We start from the raw sequence: 12,002 nt of genomic DNA, 5'->3' as shown, positions 1-12,002 counted from the left end.
CACGGCTTGAGGCACCTACCATCAGTACTAACTCCATCAAGTTCCTTCCCTGCATAAATACAAGCTTACATTCCTCCCATCATCAGGAATAAAAGACTAGACTTGAAATTTTCATCGTCATTTGGAGATTAAGACAGATGTGCCTGAACACCACCTATGTTCCAGGAAGGCGATTCCTTGTGTTAGGCGTGTTTATATAGTGTTTAACTTCCAGCAGCACCAAAGTCAATACCAAACCATTTTTATTACATAACAATGAGAAGTAATTTCTTTTTATGCCGTTTATCAGTGGATAGACAGAACGTAAAAGAACCATCATGTCTTAGAAACATAGCCACAAATGGAAGACCCAAGTTGACAGCTCTGCTCAGTCTGAGGGTTCTCAACAGTTTTGTTCCCATATACCAGTAAGCAGATGTTCTTAATCAAACCAGGAAAAAGATCAGGCTAAGCTATTTTCATTCCTCCTTTTTTACATGCTATCACTTGCAGTAAGAAATGCAAGAATATAAATAAGAGGGATCTGATTAGAGGTAACTGATAAGTACATTCTTTTAGCACTCTAGAGCCACTGATGCAACTGGAATTTTTTGCAGCTACACTTAATGAGCTGCAATCTGACATCCTACTTCTTGCTTTAAGCAACACCGCTGAAGCTTCCTATGATAAACCTGACTCTTAATACTTGAATTAACATCCTCCCTGTATTTTTTAAGGTATGACAGGTACCAGGACAAAGCGAGCTCAGCAAAAACATTCACTAATGACAACCTTCAGTTTTCCCTTCTTTCTTTGTAAAAATGTATTGGGTCTGGCTGAGCCTCACAGCAGCCCTCACAGTGCCGTGCTTTGTATTAATAGCTAGAAAGGTGTTGATCACACACCAGTGTTTTGGCTGCTGCTGAGCAGTGCTGGCACAGCACCAAGGCTGCATCTCCAGCATTCTCCCCCTCACCAGTAGGCTGGGTGTGGGCAAGATCTTGGGAAGGGACATAGCCAGGGCAGCTGACCCAAACTGACCAAAGAGATATTCCATAGCATATGACAACTGCTCAAATATAAAAGCTATAAGAAAGGAGGAGGAAGAGGGGGTGTTATATTATTTTTACATTACTATTAAAAATCTTATTTATGACTTCTATGTTCCAGGCCAACCAGTATGTATACTGAAGCCCTACTTCCCAGGAAGCAGCCGAGCATCACCTACTGATGGGAAATAGAGAATAACCTCTTTTGTTTTCCTTTGCTTCCACGCACATGACCTTTGCTATTGCTTTATTAAACTACCTTTATCTCGACCCACAAGTTTGGGTTTTTCCTTTTCTCCCTCCCCTGTTCTGCTGAGGAGGGGAGTGATAAAGCAGTTTGGTGGGCACCTGGTGTCCAGCCAAGGTCAACCCACCACAAAAAGGAGCACACAGAATAATGAAAAAAGTAATAAAGACAAAAATGATTCTGTGCTAATGTCTCAGAGAAAAGAACAGTAACAGAAAAATGCACAATGGCCTTTTTCTGAAGAAAATACTGTGACAAGAGAGACATGGAACCATATTCACCACTCATTTACAACAGAAGAGATGTGCCAATTTCTCACAGGGAGGGGAAAAAAGGGATGTTGCTACCTGGATATATAATTTGCAACCCTATTCATCTACACGTGGCAATTTTGAAAACATTTTTCTCAAAATAACCAGTCTCATCAGCATTCATATTTCTGAGTCTGTTTTTCCTTTTTGAGAGAGAGTATTTTCTCTGAAAAATACATGCTCATATTAAAATGTTTTCCAAACTTAGCAGGCATAGAAGTTAACAGGTTGTTTTGGTATTCGGTGTGTTTCAATAAACATTTTCAAGACAACAGGCAACTAAATATTTCCTTTTCCTTGTTTATCTCCATGTTTAGGTACTAAATACATTAACGAAATTCAGCTGATACCTTTCTTATAGTTGCAGAGTACTGAGGTAGCATGCTCTGGTCCAGACCATCTATCTGCTTCAGCTTCTCACACACAGCTTCCACACTCATTGTGCTCAGAGACACATGTGATACTCCTGCAGTCGATCCTGTGCCTGTTCCTGCTCCCTGTAAGAAGTGAGAAAATGGGCTCATAAGATTTGTTCAGATACTCAGTAAACCCAGAATTTTACAATATACACTAACACAAATCAAGCTGTGTTCAACTACCTTTTAAAACTAAGAGATGAGAATAAGAATGCACAGGCACTTTTTTATTACTATCAGAAGATCTCCATATCGGGAAACATTTACTATAGGTATTTATATGAGAAAAAACACAGTATCTTGAGTCCTACCTATGTGGGACAATAAGTCTCTTAAATAATGTTATTTAAGGAAAGCAACATAAAAATCAGGAATATTAAGTAAGGGTTAATCAATTTCAAATGCACCTTTACTAAAGAGTTACCCCCTAATTTTAGTAGTTAGTTTGGTTTAGGGTTTGGTTGGGGTTTTTTTTCCCATTTTTTTAAAATAATGCAGGCAGAACTTAGATTTTCCTGTCCTGTTTAAAAACTCCTGGTTTAGTATCATACGAAGATGACCTAAAATGAAACTCCTCAATTGCTTGGATTTATTGGACAATTTTAGCAACATCTGTTTAGCAACACAGGAAAAATTTAGCAACATCCAGAGGTTCCTTCAGCCCTGTTTATCCAAGATCAAACAAGGGGTTGTACGCCACAGTACAGAAACACAGAGCAGCGACCACTGCTCTCCAAGATACTATGACAATGCTTCACGTATCTTCAACTTTGGCCAGATTTAGGTAGAAATTATTCACAACTCAGATCTGTAACACAGAAGTTGTCCTGCTAACGTTGCCAGCTTCTGGGAATTCCAAAGTGTGGAACAAGAAAACAAATGCATCTGCAGGTAGTCAGTATACTAAGACCGTATGCTCTCAAAAAAGCCCACGTTCTCCCTGGATGGGGACCTGTGCATTAAGTAGGAGCGAAGTGCAAAGCTCTAAACAGTTACACTAGTGATTCCAAATTCCCAAAAGCAAAATCAGAAGCAGTTTATCAGCTAGGAAATATCTTGTACAACCTCCTCCTGGGAAGGACGTTGCACACTCCCCCTTTTTCCAAACATTGAATTTTGGTTCCAGCACTGTAGACCATGCACCAAATGAAGCTCATTTTGGGAGGTGCAGAAGAGCTTCTAAAGCTTCAGAGCTCATCAGCACATGTGTAACACCTGGGATGTAAAAGTGTATTTTGACTATCCAGAGTTCAGTTAATCAAGTTTGACCCTCAAATCAGCAATGAAGACTGTTTTTAGTCACAATACTTGCTTCCGGTTTTATTTATTTACTTCAAATTATTTAATCTTGCAGAATTAATATAAATTAATAGATCCAAATATATTGCTTGTGAAAACCAAGGATTATCATGCAGGATGGCATTAACCATATCTGAATTATCTAAAGCAGGATATTTAAGGAGAATTTATTCAACTATTAATTCCAAGGCAGCAATCCAAAACCCATTACCTACTACCCATTACCTAACTTCAGAGTAATTTCTAACTTACTGTTATCAGAGATAGCCTGATCTGGAGGGGTAGGCACGCTCCCCACCTAAGCTACTCTGAATTTCAGATTTAGATGTTATTACATGTTATTTCCCCAAAGTTCTCTGCCAGATATGCTTGAAATGAACTTAAAACTGTCAAACTATCAACTTCACTCAAGAACACTCCAGGAAGTCATGCAAAAACCTAAGCTAGTAGTTCGCACGCTTGCCTGAAAACAGAGCTGGGGCACCAACCTTTGTTCCTTTGACCACTTATATTTTTATGTGACATCAACCAGACACTACACAAACAAAAGTTATACCCTATTTTCTGGGTAGCTAGTCTACCTAAATTAAAGTTTAAAAATTAAGCATTATAATTCCACTACAGTCTAGGGAATACAGCTAATTTAGGGGCTTGGTATTCCTTCTGAGGACAAGACAGTTACTTTTCAGATTCTGCAATGTCTCCCTAATTAGGTGTCTACAATACCTCATTAATTATCATACTAGGCATATAAAGGAGGGAGTTTAGGTCTTAATCTAGTCTGACTTTTAGCACAGCTAAAATTTTTATCGTGGTAAGGATATAATCCAACCATCAAACTGATGAAAATGACAGGAAGAATCTTTACCCATAAACTATTTATCATATACCTCTTTTTATGTACATCTCTTTTTCCTCTTTAAAAAAATTGCCTTGAGTTTTTCTTCTCCATAAACACACTATTTACTATTGGTATGTGTTAGATAATACATCAATAAAGAAAAAGTATTAAGATAATTCAAATCTTAATTATTTTTTGCAAGAAAGGTTATCAAGTAGAATAAAAGAAAATGTTATAGCCAAAAATTACATTGCAGCACTGGGCACTACTAAAATAAATGATCCCTAAGCAGTGTGTGTAAGCAATTGCCTTTATTCTCTGGGTCTATTAAATACATTATCTATCATGTATCTACAAATATGCTTCCAATTTAACAATTCTCCTTCAGATCAAAATATTTTTTTAACAATCAAGAACAAGTCATTCTTTCTGCATGCATTAAGAGTTAGTTTAGAAACTCTGCTTACTGTGTATAAAGTAATATGGAAAAGCACTAAAATATTTAGACTATTTCTGTTAGAAGTGTGAACTGTTTGAAATAGATGCACATTAATCCAAATCATTTTCTACAAAAAGCACTCTCTGAAGAATAAGTAAAGTAATAGCTTTAGGGATATTGTCATCATGTAAGTGAATTAAAACCGTACTTAAACTGACACATTTTTTAGCCTTAGTGGTTTTGTTCGAGATGCTTAGAGAACAGTATTTGCAAAGTATTTGCCATGCAAAAGCTAAAAGCAGCTTGTCAAAACAAACCTCAAGGCTAGTAATGAGCACTAGTTTACAGACAGCCCAGCATGAAGCGCCAGTATGATAGCTTCTGCAATGACTCTGAAACAAGTGAACAATAATTCACAGAAAGTGGCTGTACCTGTCTGTTTTTGTTTAACCCAGACTTACACAGCTTTGAGAAAAGGACAAAACAGAATGAAAAGAAACAACAGCTTAAAGCAACATCAGAAAGGTTGAACATACAGATGACATGATTTAAAGTAAACAGAGGAAATCAGTGTTAGGAGAGAAACAGGATATTCTCATAACGTGATGAAACTTTTAAGATAGACCTTCAGAATATATATTTAATATATGTTATACAAATGCTATTTTTCTATAAGCAGACTACTCCACTCCGCACTTGTAAAAAAGCAACACTTACTGTATTTTGTTTGCGTAACGGTTTTACATTATGTTTCTGATGGAAAATTCTGCTTTTAACTAGACATCCTCCTGCCATTTCAAGATCACATTACAGCACCAATGTATCTCAAATAACTTTGAACACTTCTATCTAACCACACCCTCCCAAACAAAAGTAAACCACCCCCACCCCCACAACTGATGAAGGTGGTACTTTTAAGAACAAATATTCAAAGCACAAAAGTGCTACGTTAAAAGCGTCTGGATAATCCATATGAAAACTCCCATGCCACGCATTTTCATTCATCCTCAAACTTTTGAAAAGCACTTACAGTTTCAAGTATTGTACATTTATCTACACTACGTGCTCTGGGCTGTGTTAGTTCTTGTTCAAAGCACACATACTACATCTTAAGGTATTATACATTCAATGCAATAAGAAAAATGTATTAAAAAAGGTAATAATAATGCAACAAGCTGCATCCTAACAAGTCATAATTAACAATGCAAACTAAAGCACACAATTAAGTTCATGACAGTTAAGCACTGCTAATGCTCGTTTGATATCTAAGACAACAACGGATACTATGAACGGACACAGGTAACACTGCAATCCAACAACAAACTCTTCAGAAGAGCCCTACATAAGTTTTTGCAGTTCCTGTCAGACATAACCATTTGTAAAGTCAGCAGAAATGCGTGTTTGCCTCCATCACAGATGTGCAAAGGTTGACATCTTAAGTCTATTTTCATTAGTGATTTAAGCTGATACCCCAAAAATTTGCAACAACCTTCGTGTCGATACAACAACATAGATGGTATTGGTAAACTTACTGGTTTGCCATCTACGTTTTGATCCATTCAGTAAAGAACAGTAAACTACAGTCTGAGATAGACAAGTTTTATCATCAGCAACAGACTCCAAATACAGAAGGTGGCAGAAGCGATAACTGCTCTCAAAATATTTCTGATTTCCACTAAGTTAATCTAGACTTACACCGACTTTACAAGACTAATGATTAGGATCTGAAATTTCAGAACTCAGTCAACTCAAATATCTCACTGACAATGATGGCAAGGCCTTAACTAGATCATGTAACATCCTCAACGCAGCTCTGTCAACTCATGCAATGAATAGCAATGATGATCCATACATATGGGAAAAAAAAAAGACACTCCTCATGAAACTTTTTTTTTTTTTTGCCCAGTAAGACCTGAACATTCAAAACAATGATTATTCTCTATTTTACACGGAAGTAAAATCACAACATTTCTGGCTCCTTGCCAGTTTTGCATGAATGACAATTTTGATTCTACACACTCCTCTTGTTTTCAATCACTGAACCAATCACACATCTTGGTGTTCATTAACTACTTCATACAGTTTTTTAGTTTACTTCATTACTTTGCATGCACCAATCCATTTAATAAGTAAAAGCTGTATCTTTTATCAACTAGCAATGACCCATCAATTAAGAACTACCTAAACAGCTGGATGAAATTATTGTACCCATCACCTATGGATAATTGCAGTACATAAACCAAGTATAATACTGTTCCTTTCACAGAAATTTCAATCAAGTCTACAAAAGAAGTGTTTTCAGAATAGATGAAACCCTGATGAGGCACCCTGTCAGGCACACAAAATAACATACCCACACAACATTCTTGTCAACTACCCAAGAGATTTTCAAAAATTCAAAATTTTATATTTACACTGTAGGTTAAATACTGTTATGTCTTTGAAAACTGTATGATCTGATGTGCTGTACTCCATAGACTGACAGTAGTATAAATTAAACTCAAAACCAGATTTAATAAAATCCTTCATTATCATTATTTCAAAGAAAGTTTATTTTTAAAGTTTAACCCCTGTATTTTCTTACCTACAGCCAACAGACTACACAACTTGCACGAGTCTCTTGAATTGCTGCCTGAAACTGCAGCCTATATGTGCTTAAAATACACACTCACATCAGCAAGCAGGAGGAGCAACCAGGTCCAGGTCTGCTGCTGGAGCTCATTCACTACTTTGTTCTGAGACTAAATCCCACTTTTCCAGCCCTGTATCCCTTCTCACGCTCACAGATGCACACATACTTTAGACATCACTCTACTACTTCCTCAAAAGTCCTTGCTTTTTCTCCTTGCACTGACAAGCTGCAAAGGAGTAGGAAGAGAATGGGGTACCAAGATAACGAATCAAACACAGGGAAGACTTCAACATCACCGAAAATATACTACAAGGAAAACTTACTCTAAAGTTGTCCCTTCACACAACGTAGCTAACGACCTGGGACTGAGCACTTTAGGGTACACTTTGCATTGCATTGCCTGTACATGGGTGCTCAGTGAAAGTTATGTGCAGTTAAATACAGTTCTGGAATATGTGTGGGTTCTTCTCCATTGCACAACAATGGAAAGACATTTTTTCCAATTATTTACTAGAAGAAAAAATAACTGGGATCAAACTATAACTGTTGCCAACAACTATTGGCAGAAAGTATTAAGAGAATGATGACAATCATATTAACCTCTTTGTTTTGGTAATACATAATGATTTTCCATCAATACTCACAATTAAGAGTTAAAACAGATACCACTTAGAATAAAATGAAGTAATGAAAAAGGTAGATGTTAGCATTCTGACTCATGAATAAGCTTATGATCAACAATTATTACTTTTTAAGATTGCTATCTGTAGTTGCATTATACTGTATTAACTGCAATAGCTTTATGTCACCAACTAAACAAGCAGGGATCAGGTGGGAGAGCTGACTAAAGCAGAAAAACCACAGTTATTTCATTCTAAAATCTAAGTGGTGAATGACCAGCTGTCATTCGTCACTGTTTAACTACCACAACACTCTCTTTACTGAAAGCTCACCATAGCTACTGAGAAAAGTAAGGGGAAAACTACAGGGAAAAATATAATACATCTTTTAAGTGAAACATTAGCTCTTAAATTCATTCACAAACTACATTAGTTTTCAACTACTCTATTTGCCCACCAAAGCCACTGATGCAGTGTTAGTGAACTGCAGTTATGATTAATGCAGACTCATTACTGCTGAAAAAGCAATGAGATGCTAAAATTTCCACACCACATGACTACTCATTTACCATTGAGGGGTCTGTGGGTGAAGGAAGCCCCTCATCAGCATCTTCCTTGATAACATCCTAACAACAACAAAATATTATGGTTTGGGTAAAATGATCAAGGGCTCAACAGAAAATATGAAGTAAACAGTGAATGAGAACGATCTCGCAATAATACATAATTCAACAGAAACATATTTGTTTTCTTTAAGTGATTAAAGATTTTACCACCTTTTAATAGCTCTGTTCATTGTATCAATATCCTAGAATTAAAGTGACTGACAAGTGAGGCTTTTACATTTTTAGCTTTCCTTAGTTCTTAATTTCATTTGAGCAGCCATCTGTCAGTAAAATAAATACTGTTAAATAGGAATTTTATTATTCTACAGGAAGCTAGAAAAGTCTGCTCATATTTCCTTTTCAATGGGTAATGTTGAATTATATGTACTTGCAAAACCAAGCTACAACTGATGCATACTTAAGATAAAATGTATTTTGTTTTACTTAAATATTTAAAACATTCCTTTTAACTTTTTATTAAGGCCTTCCAATTTCTAATATTAAAGGATGTCATTTTATATTCTCCAGACATGTCACAGAATTTGTGTTATTAAAAAAATATTAACACAAATATACAAGTAGCTGTCTTTCTCTTAAAATATTACACTACATCACTTTATTTACTATAGTACAGTTGGCATTTTCATTAAATTATTTTCCTGCCAGTATTACAGGTCATACTCCTCTAACCTCAATATTTGGATGTTAGAATTGGTTTTCCTCTGTAAGGAACTTCTAAAGATAAAACAAAATACATTTTACATTACATGTTAACACCACCTTTGCTTAAAATATTTATAATAAAGAGCTTGTACTTGTCTAATAGTAAAACATCATTAATAATCTTAATTTTTCATTACTCACTATATTTATTGTCTAGGTTAGTATTTGAATTATCCTTCAAAATACTTACTAGGCCATTGTTCTGATCTCTGGACAAACTCGTTTTTAGTGGTGGACGTGAGATGAGATGAGAACTGCCAGGGTAATACCTTGGCATGTAAAGATATGGGGCAAAGAATGGCTATGGAAAAAAAAAATGTAACAAAAAAGGGACAAACAATTACACAAATCAAAATGTAGTAATAAAATAAAAATTATTTCAACAAAACACATCCTCTAGTTCAGTTTAATAAAGTGAAAATAACAATTACTAATAGCTTTATTTTTTGCATTGAACAGAATTCAATCAAAAGCTCTGGAGTGAGGTCTTCAAAATCCCTCAGCAACTGACCCCCTTCTACCCTCCCCAGAGCAAATAGGTGCTCTGGCATGGTTTTCTGGAGGAACAGAGTTGGAGTGGTTTTGGTAGCTACACTCCAACATCTGTTTTGAATATGGGAAAATGAGAATTTCAGGGTAATTCAGATAATTCCACTCTGACCTGCTAAACTCAAAATCAGATGCTCAATAAAACTTAGAATGATTCATAATACCCCCAAGACAATTGTAAAAAAAAAAAAAGTGTGATACATAATAGCATCACTAGAACTTCCCATATTTGTGGTAACCAATCTGAAGGCTTCCACAAATACTAGATTTTATGAATCTATAAATAGATTTTTATAGCAGACAGTATTTGAGCTTTGTTTTGCAGGAAATACATTGATGCATGTTGTTCAATACAAATACAATTTTAAAGGAAGGACAATGTTAATTATTATAAAACAAATATAAAAACCATTTTTTTAAAACAGAAATAGTTCTTTTTCCCCAGAAATATCAGTTAACACTAATCACTACTTTTATCACCAGGTTCATTTTTATCCCTTTTTACTAACAGATTTCAAGAAAACAAACACTATCCACGTTTCCAAAAGTCTTATCAGCACATCAGTGTAAAGGGTCCAAATAAGAACCCTGACTTTTAACAAGTCACTTCTAGAAGCTATAGAGATCTCAAAATTACAAATACACTTCCATTTTAACAGATGACTCCATATGCTCCCACCTTTCAAGTGCTAAAATCAAGTATATAAACACTTTTCCTGAAATTCACACACTACCCACTGGCATGCAATGAAACGTGTGTGCGCGTGCGTGTGTGTATGAGCATGCGTCTGAGTCATGAACCCCACAAGTGGTAATGCAGTTAAAAAGTAAAATTCTTTTCAAATACAATGAAATTTTGTTTTGACCTATGTGTGAATTTGAGTTAGGTTTTGAAATGAAGCTTTTCATTTTGTTATCACTTCTCTTTTAAGGCAATGTACTGGAAAACAACAGAGTCTTTAGACTTTAGGAAGAGCAGAATTATAGCGCTCATTGCTTTCAACTCATTACCCAGTTCTTACAAAAAGACAACCTACAAATCTCAAAACAATGGCTGTATTACAGCTTTCTGATGTTTCTATATATAGTATTTTCAAAATTGTATTACTCAGCTATTTAACAAAACGGAATGTATTTGGTTTGTGTTTCTGCACATGACAAGATTCTGGTAAGTCTACTGCACCAAATTCAGTATATAGTTAATAATTTTATGACTCAAGGGCCAGTCTATGAGGGAGGAGTAAAATCTGCTGAAATATTCCACTTTGGATTTGTCAATAAGGTCTAAAAAACCTCTGCATTCAGAAGCAGCTGTAAATTAACTGAGAAATGCAAGTTTAATTCCTGCACGCATCACTTACTTACATGGCATATACTAAAACTTTGAGTGATTTACGAAAAATACAAATAGTTCCATAGTCTTAGCTGCCAGAGGTAATCTTCTGCACAGCCTTTCACACAGTTACCACAAAAATTTCATATGTTCTTCCAACATATAGCATTACATAATATGCAGTGTAACCATAGTCTAAATGGGAAAAGTTTGGTTGGTTTTAAGTAGGCAGGAGAACCAATACCTAGCCTTTGTGTTACCATTTATTGATTACTATAGGATGATTCAGAAAATTCGCCGATTTAAAATTATTTCCCTGTCATAAGGCACAGATTCCACTGTGTTTTCTAGAAATTAAACTCTCTTTAAAAAAAAAAAGTTAATGTTATTTTTAGAGTAATTTAATGCCTCAGTTTTCCACTAACAACTTAAACCACGTGGAAAACCCCCAAGCACGAAATGCTTAATGATCACACTGCATCCAAATGCCTAGCTCTCACTACAAAGACTGCCCTCTGAAACACATAGCGAGCACCTGTTTGTTGGTTGCAAGTCATCAAACTACAAAGCAATGAAAAAAATTTGTCCAATAAGGCAACTATCCCACAATTCTTTCATAATTTCTAATTACGCCTTGAGCCCACTTCAGCTACTCCACTGCTTCCCAAACATGGGATTAATTCTCTGATATAGGCTTGAATTCTACAGACTCAATCTTCATTTGAAGTATAGTAATAGAGACACCATGACAACATGAGGTCAATATAAATACATGTTGGGCATAAACTATTGTGGAGCTGTTCTCCAAGTCTGCAGACAGCCTCTGAAGCATAAGCATGATGTTCATTATTTTTCCAAGATATCAAAGAATTTGCTCCCCTTTGTAAAAAAAAAAAAAGTCTTTGTGTACCATAATTTCTAGTTCCCACTCAGGAAATCCCATTTAGACTTGCCTACTG

The 12,002-nt window shown here is 35.7% G+C and overlaps 1 protein-coding gene across 3 annotated transcripts in view; it reads right to left on the bottom strand.

The window, feature by feature from the left end:
• KIDINS220 (kinase D interacting substrate 220) overlaps window positions 1–12,002 on the bottom strand; it is an 80,717-nt gene that overhangs the window by 7,945 nt on the left and 60,770 nt on the right. The window contains exons 25-27 of one of the 3 annotated variants that reach the window (XM_037391399.1): window positions 9,352–9,462; window positions 8,403–8,459; window positions 1,937–2,083 (exon numbers count right to left, since the gene is read on the bottom strand). In XM_037391399.1, coding sequence (XP_037247296.1) covers window positions 1,937–2,083; window positions 8,403–8,459; window positions 9,352–9,462 — 315 coding nt within the window. The remainder of the gene's footprint in view (window positions 1–1,936; window positions 2,084–8,402; window positions 8,460–9,351; window positions 9,463–12,002) is intronic. The other 2 variants (XM_037391401.1, XM_037391402.1) reach the window with 2 other exon arrangements.

The sequence above is a fragment of the Falco rusticolus genome, chromosome 6 (genome assembly GCF_015220075.1).
Source record: "Falco rusticolus isolate bFalRus1 chromosome 6, bFalRus1.pri, whole genome shotgun sequence".
Taxonomy (NCBI): domain Eukaryota; kingdom Metazoa; phylum Chordata; class Aves; order Falconiformes; family Falconidae; genus Falco; species Falco rusticolus.
This window is presented reverse-complemented; position numbering and strand designations above follow the sequence as displayed.